At 51.4% G+C, this 7,435-nt stretch overlaps 1 protein-coding gene across 2 annotated transcripts; it reads right to left on the bottom strand.

Moving 5' to 3' along the window:
• Nucleotides 1-3,166: 3,166 nt before the first annotated feature.
• On the bottom strand, nt 3,167-7,151 carry GIP (gastric inhibitory polypeptide; the record flags this gene model as incomplete). Of its 2 annotated transcripts, none has more annotated exons than XM_082704850.1 (5): nt 3,167-3,288; nt 4,137-4,226; nt 4,919-5,005; nt 5,499-5,645; nt 7,066-7,151. In XM_082704850.1, the coding sequence occupies 5 exons, from the start codon at nt 7,149-7,151 to the stop codon at nt 3,279-3,281; spliced, it is 420 nt and encodes a 139-aa protein (XP_082560976.1). In that variant the 3' UTR covers nt 3,167-3,278. The 2 variants fall into 2 exon arrangements, with proteins under 2 accessions (XP_082560976.1, XP_082560977.1); XM_082704851.1 differs by lacking the exon at nt 7,066-7,151 and adding an exon at nt 5,745-5,794.
• Nucleotides 7,152-7,435: the final 284 nt, after the last annotated feature.

Below are 7,435 nucleotides of genomic sequence, written 5' to 3'. Positions count from 1 at the left end.
GTCACGATCTCAGGGTCCTGGGATCGAGTCCCGCATCGGGCTCTCTGCTCAGCAGGGAGCCTGCTTCCTCCTCTCTCTCTGTCTGCCTCTCTGTCTACTTCTGATCTCTCTCTGTCAAATAAATAAATAAAAATCTTAAAAAAAAAAAAGAAAGAAAGAAAGAGAAACAATGTTCTGTCTTACCAAAGCCACTGTTGGTTACCCAAACCCAGGTGTTTTTCTGTTATTTGCAGCAGAATCTAGAGTTAGTGGGTGTAAGGACCAAATTTCAGATTCATCCTCAGACATACACTTAGACACTGAGTTCTATAGATAGTCCGAGTCCCCTTAGAAACAAACTTCCCTAGACACAGATTTGCTCTTCCAACACGTACCAGCCATCTCCTAAAACACTGACCTTCAATAAACCTACCCATGCCTTTCTGCAAAACAACATGTAGCCCCTTACGTACACACATTTACCTCCTATTCTCATGTTCTTACTACACTGCTCCCTAACACAAAAATTTGATCTTTTCCTGATTCACTGACACACACAGACACACCTGCCTCGTTTCTCACTCTTTGACTCACACGGTATAACCCCTTAAGATGCATGCACTGAGGGGCGCCTGGGTGGCTCAGTGGGTTAAAGCCTCTGCCTTTGGCTCAGGTCATGATCCCAGGGAGCCTGCTTCTTCTTCCCTCTCTCTCTGCCTGCCTCTCTGCCTACTTGTGATCTCTGTCTGCAAATAAAATAAATAAAATCTTTAAAAAAAAAAAAAAAGAAAGATGCATGCACTGATCCTTCACTCACACTCCTTTCTTAAAATTTATTCATACCCTCAAATGAACACACACACTCACTCTCGTAGGTACAAACGTTGGCCAGAGACACACCTGGTTACCACACTCAAGCAGACACACTCCTTCCCTTATTCAGACACATTTGTTCTCTTTCATGATTTTAGAGAAAGTATGTTGACCAGTAATGTGCTGGTAAATGTTTAACAACAACCTCTCCAGGCTAGGAAGGAGGAGCTCTGATTTACAGCATTTGTCAATTTTCACGGTGTACTCTGGCCATGGCCGATTTCAAGCTAACAATGATTTTACAACCTGCTCACAAAATGCCTGACAATTGCACAATGGCTCTCAGAAGCGCTCTGCTCCAGTATACCTGAATGCCAACCATCTCACATGCTGTCACTTGCTTTAAGTGACTCACTGGCCTTAGCCACAGGGTGGCTGAGAGCAAGGGACTTTAATTCTCTACCTCATGGAGGCAGTGTAGTGCATGGTTAACAGCTAGTATGTTACTATCTTAAAAGCGCTGTGATGAGGCTTTAAATGAGGTTTATAGAGAGCTGAGCATAATGCCTGGCCCGTAATAAGGACATTGTACAAATTTATTCTAAACCTTTCTGATTCGCTCACCCCCAAAGACACCCAAGGCTCCAGAAATAGAGATCCAACCAACTTCTCCCCAAGACAACTTGGGGTTCTTTTTTTTTTTTTTTTAAAGACAGCTGATTCTACCATAGAGATTCACTAAACTATATCCTTCTGAGCAAAGGCCTAAATTGTGTGGTACACACTCTGCAAACTCAAGGAGTTTAGAGGAAAGAAAACCTAAAATGTCAGAGCACACCGGCAGCCCTTGGGCAAATTCAGTTCTCAAAAGTGTTTTGTTGGGTCAGCAGAAAGCGTGTCTCTTCCATTTTCACAGTCCCCATCCTTCCCATTGTCTTACCCCCTCCCCACTCTGCTCAGTTATGCCACAGGCCCAGCCCTTCAGCCAATCCAGCTTGCCACTCCCTGATTGAAAACAAATATCCTTGTATTTTTAAATTGAGGTTTAGGTGGGTAAATGATAATCAAAGTTAACTTACTGACCATTTACTTTGTGTCAGGCACTATCTTAATTAATACTTCAACCCTAGGAGTCAGGTACTTCCGAATCTTTTTTTTCACAGACAGGAAACAGGCTCAGAGAGAGGAACTAACTTGCCAAGTCACAGACCTAATAAGCAATTTGAGTCTTTGAATCAAGGTGTGTTTGACTCGTGTCTACTAAAATGTGACAAGATCAAGGGGAGAGAGGACATTCCAGGCCAGATAGCCCAAATGAAGGGGGAGGAGACAGGACTGCCTTCCACGGATACCAGGCATTGGTTTGAACACTGGCAGATAAAGGTATTGATTTTTGGACAAACTGATTGGGCTCTTTCCCTTCACTCCCCCTCCCACCACCCCAGGATAAGCCTGGAATCCTGCAAAAGAGGGTTCTCGTAACTGGTCTTTGTTTCTCACTGCCATCCTAGTTCATCTCCATATGTACTCCTCACTCATGACGGTGTGGGAACGAAAGTAACTCTTCAAACCTGCCCCTGCTCAAAATCCTTCAGGACCTGCCCCTGCTCTGAGGATAAAATCTGAAAAGTTTTAACATGGCCTTTAAGACCCTTTCTCTGCCCTCCCATCCAGCCTGATTATGCTAATCTCCCCATTGTTGACAGGGGAGGGGTCCCCTTTGTGCGAATAGCATTGAGGTAATGTTTATTAAGGCTCTCCTCATCCTTTGGCCATCTTGTCCTCACCATCGCACTCAGCTTGAATGTCACTCTCTCAAAGAGGCCCTGAGACTCCCTACTCCATTTAGAGGAGGCTGCTCTGTTCTCATAGCACTCTAGTCTTTCTTCACATAGCTTTGCATTGGCGCAATTATTATTATTTTTTTTTTTTTAGAAAGGGAGGGAGGAGTCGAGGGAGGAGAGAGAGACTCTTAAGCAGGCTCCAAGCCCAATGCAGAGCCTGAGGCAGGGCTTGATCTCATGACCCTGAGATCTTGACCTGAGCCAAAATCAAAATTTGAAGGCTTAACCAACGGAGCCACCCAGGCGACCCTGCATGTTACATGATTATTAATGTGTGTGTGTGTGTGTGTGTGTGTGTCTATAAATTCCTCGGGGACAGGAACTGTGCCCATTTCCATGATTGCTGTGATTGCTGTGTTCCCAGCAGTTAGCACAGCCCCTACCTGTACTGGTATTTGGAGAGTAAACAGACGAATTACAGATGCAGGTGGGAACCATATCTCCTTTTCATTGGGTGACACACGCTCACAGACAAACGTTGACAGTGCTCAAGCAGACATTTGAGTAAGTTTTAACAATGAGGACAAAGATTTATTTCAGCTTAAACTTTATTGGTTTGGCTTCTCTTGGGTACCCTGGAGTGGAGCTGAGTCCTGAGTGAGCGAAGGGCAGAGTCCGGGCTGGAGCTGGGTTTGGTCTGAGTCACTGAAATCTGGGGAGAGTGGAAGGCAGAGGGGAAGTGGTTGGAGAGGGGGGTCACTATCTACTCGGAGTCAGCAAATTAATTCATCCTAGTCCCCAGCCAAGGTTCAATGACCTTTTTAATTATAAGTAATCAAAATGTTTTCAAAAAGCAACCACCTCCCTTTGGAGAATTTCTCATACTCTCCTCCATTGCTCCTTTCCTGCCCTCTACCAGAAGCCATCAGATCTACTCCCTCCATGCCTCCCTAGCTCGCCAGCATCAAAGCCTGAAATGTATTCTGGTTTCCAAGCCTCGGTGTCTGCATCTTGAATGAGGGTCCCGTCTCATCCCTTAGGTAGATGGGCTCCTTCGTGGCATCTGGCCACCCCTTGCTTCTGGGACATAACAGATTAAAGGACCTCCTAGCTGGCAAGATGGGTTCCAGAACCAATGAGACCAACAATGGCTACAGACAGGGGCAACATGCCTCCAGCTCCAGGGGCCATGGGACAAGGGTACAGAGGGAGAGCTGAGAACAGATGGGCAGCTTGGCTCAGGTGTGCAGGGGAGGGGAGCTCAGCCTCTCACCCAGATAAGGTGGACACCCAGAAGTAACAACAGCTGCCAACATCACTGAACTCCTCCTCCCTCCCGCCATGTTGCTCTCAGCTCTTTCCTCCGATGATCTTATTTAAACCTGACAACAATCCCACAGAAGTGGTCTGAATAAGCCTTGTTTTCTTGAGAACACTGAGTTTCAGGGAGCCTTGTTGGTTTGCTAGCATGTCCTGGGGGGCCGATCCGAACCCATGTCTGGCCCCAAAGTTCAAGTTGTAAGCGCAACACGAGACGCCCGAAGCCACCAGACAGCCCACCTGCGCCTGCAGACTTCCATCTGATCCACCATCCAGGCCAGCAGCTCTCGAATCAGTAAATCCCTGAGCAAGTCTTCATCACTGGAGTTCCTGGAGCTGCCAAGGAGAAAGCCTCAGTTGGGCTGGGCTGTTTGAGCCTGGGCCCCACCCAGAGTGAGTAAATACAGGGCTTGGGGCTCCCAGGGGCGGCTGGGGTCCGGGGAGGGAGTCAACACAGCTGCTCTCCTTATCTCAGCTTTCCAAGCTCCACCCTGACCTGTGGGCCCGGGAATAGGGGTTCTTCAGTGTAGGAGGCACCCCACTCACCCACCTCTGAGAGCATCCCCGAATGCATCCCCAAAACCCAAGAGATTACTTTGGGGACAGTCACTCTTTAGAATGTCCACAGATTGCTCAGCTTCCCCAGAGAGGGGATCACTGATGTCAAGGGACTGGCCTTGAAAGGGTCCCTGTTCCTCAAACAGCCTTCCTGAGGTCTGTCAGGGAGAAGTAGGGAAGCCAGTTCCTGATGTCCCCCTGAGGTCTCTTTTGCTGCCCTCCTCCTTGACTCTGCACACCAAGTCATCAATCTTAGGGACTCTGACCCCAAACCCCTCCTAGGACTCCAGCCCCTATTCCTCCTCTGCTTCTCCCTTAAGCTCAGGCTGGCCTCCAGGAGTTTTTCCAAGACCCCTTTCTGAACCAGGAGTGGAAGGGGATGCTTATCTGGGGCCCTGACCCACTCTGGGGTCTGGGAGAGGGAACAATGAGGCCCTGCCCCCCTCCCCCGTGGGTGGACTCACCCCTGCTGCTCCCTCTCCTCCTTCCTGTCAGATTGATGGGCCAGCTCCAGGGCCCCGGTCTCCCTCTGGGTGATGTTGTGTTTCCAGCTGGTAGGGTAAAGATGCCAGAGTGGGTGGGGCTGGGAGGCTCCAGATGTTCCCCAGTCCAAAGCCTCCAATCTTTTGGGACCTTAACCCAAGTTGCCAAGCAAACCTCCTTCTCGGCTCAGCTGTCTACCAGGCCAACCGAGCAGCCAGGACGAGGTAAGGGACTCAGCCCAGAGAAGGAAGAAGGACCAAGTCCCAGGTGGCCACCACTGCCGGCAGCTCTGCTCCCTCTGCAACCCTGTGGGGATCCTCCGGGAGCCCCTACCTCTTCCCTGATCCCTCTCCTTAGAAGGAAAGGAGTGGAAAATTGCCTGGGTCCCACCCCCCCAGACTGGGCAGGTCAGGGCCACGGTGTCGCCCAGCTCCCCGTTGGTGCCTCAGTGAAAGGCACCACATGGAGTCGTGAGTCACCGACCCATGTGGCCCATGTGGCACCCTCAAAGGAAGGTGCGGACAGCCCCAGGCACAGGAAGGGGCATGTGCTTCGACTCACTCGTTCTTCTTCCCCTTCTGCGCCAGCAGCCAGTTCACAAAGTCTTGCTGGCGGATCTTGTCCATGGCTATACTGTAGTCGCTGATGAAAGTCCCCTCCGCATATCTGGGGCCTCGAGGTCGGGAGCCACTGACCTTCTCATGGACTCTGAGGGGCAGAGGGAGGAGAGAGGTAGAAGCCTGGACACCGCAGGAGGGGCAGGAGGTGAGGGGAATCAGGAGGCAGGGCCAGGTGATCCTCACGCACAGGAGGGTTTCCTGGGAGTCCATTTTTATGGAGATCCCTGCCTTTTTTTTTTTTTTAAGTTTTTTTTTTTTTTTGGACAGAGATCACAAGTAGGCAGAGAGGCAGATCGAGAGGAGGAAGCCGGCTTCCTGCTGAGCAGAGAGCCCAATGTGGGGCTCGATCCCAGGACCCTGGGACCATGACCTGAGCAGAAGGCAGAGGCTTTAACCCACTGAGCCACCTAGGCGCTCCTGGAGATCCCCTCTTGTCTAGGCATCAGGCCCCTGGGACTTTATCCTCAAGCTCAAGAACCCACTTCCTGCAGCCTCAGTGGCTGGCTTGGGGCAAAGAGGCATCCGGGAAGAGGACTGACCTCAGTTCCTTCCTTCACTCTTCTTGCCTGCTCCTCTCCCCACCCCACCCCACCCCACCCAGCCCCACCCAGCCCCACCCAGCCCCACCCCAACCCCGCCCATTCAAGGCTTTGTTCCCAGTTGCTAGGAACAAGAGTGAGCTTGTGGGGCCGGTCCTCTGGAAGGCCTTTACTACACAGACTCATTTGATCCTCATCTCCTCTATGAGGTAGACACTATTTCTATGACCTTTTTGGGAATGAGGAAACCAAAGGGCGGAGAGATTTTCTGGCACATCTCTTAGGGGGCAGATCCAGGATTTAGCCTCAGGCGGGCTGGGTCCAAGTCTAAGTTCACAAGCTCGAGGCCATGTTGTCCCTCCTTGCACCTGTCCGATGGCCCTGCCTCCCATCTACACGGCTGCCTGGATGGCCAGCCCGTGCATCTGACAAGGCACAGCTCTCCACTCAGACATGTCTCTCTTGGTCCTCCAGAGCACACAGCCCCCTGCTCCATGGGCTTGTGACACTCTGCTCCCCTCCCCACCACCGGAAGTGCTCAGGACAGTTGACAACTCCCCTAAGTGGTTCCCAGGAGGCATTTGGGGACCCCTCAGCCCTAATATATATTCTGTGGCTGATGTGCAGGGGGCCGCTGCACAATTTGATCAAATGCACACATAAGCGAATGGTCAAGGCTTCCATTAGGAAGGGAGACGCTGTCATCTCCTTCACACCTTTAACCACCGAGAAGTCCTTCCAGAGATCTAACCACAGTCTTTTCTGTGGCAACAGTAGCTCATTATAAAAACTCCTGGGCTCTGTGCGCGTACTCTCCACCCGGCCTGCTGGCAGGGTTTCCCCTCTGGCTTCTTTCCTCTTGGCTTGGGGATTCTTCCCTTTCCCACCTCCCCCCACCCCCGAAAACCAGAACTGGGTCATTCTCCCCAGCCTCCTCCTCTGCGCCGGACCCCTCCCCTGCAGCCCTACCTGGAGTGACCATCTGCCTTTTCTCCGAGCACCACTGCCAGGAGCAGGGACCCCAGCAGCAGACTGAAGACCTTTACAGCCACCATCTTCCAAGGGTGATTTCCTGAGCAAAGAGAGAAGAGAGACTGGGATGAGGGCAGGACGCGTCAGGGCCCGTGTGGGTTCTGCAAGTGAGGGACACTGAGCTCTGGATGAGGGCGTGGGGGGCAAGGTCCAGGCAGAAGAAAGCAGCCCAGACCCACGTGCCTGACAGCCCCCTGCCCAGCTCTGGCGGCTGGACCTCACATGTATGTGGTTTGGTGGGTCTCCCTTACAGCCTCCAGAGTCCATAGCAGCCCGCCTTCTAGCTGTCGGACTGGGCGGTCACCTA

The sequence above is a fragment of the Mustela nivalis genome, assembly GCF_964662115.1.
Source record: "Mustela nivalis genome assembly, chromosome: 17".
Classification (NCBI taxonomy): Eukaryota; Metazoa; Chordata; class Mammalia; order Carnivora; family Mustelidae; genus Mustela; species Mustela nivalis.
The sequence above is the reverse complement of the archived record's forward strand: the minus strand, read 5'-3'. Positions and strand labels throughout refer to the sequence as shown.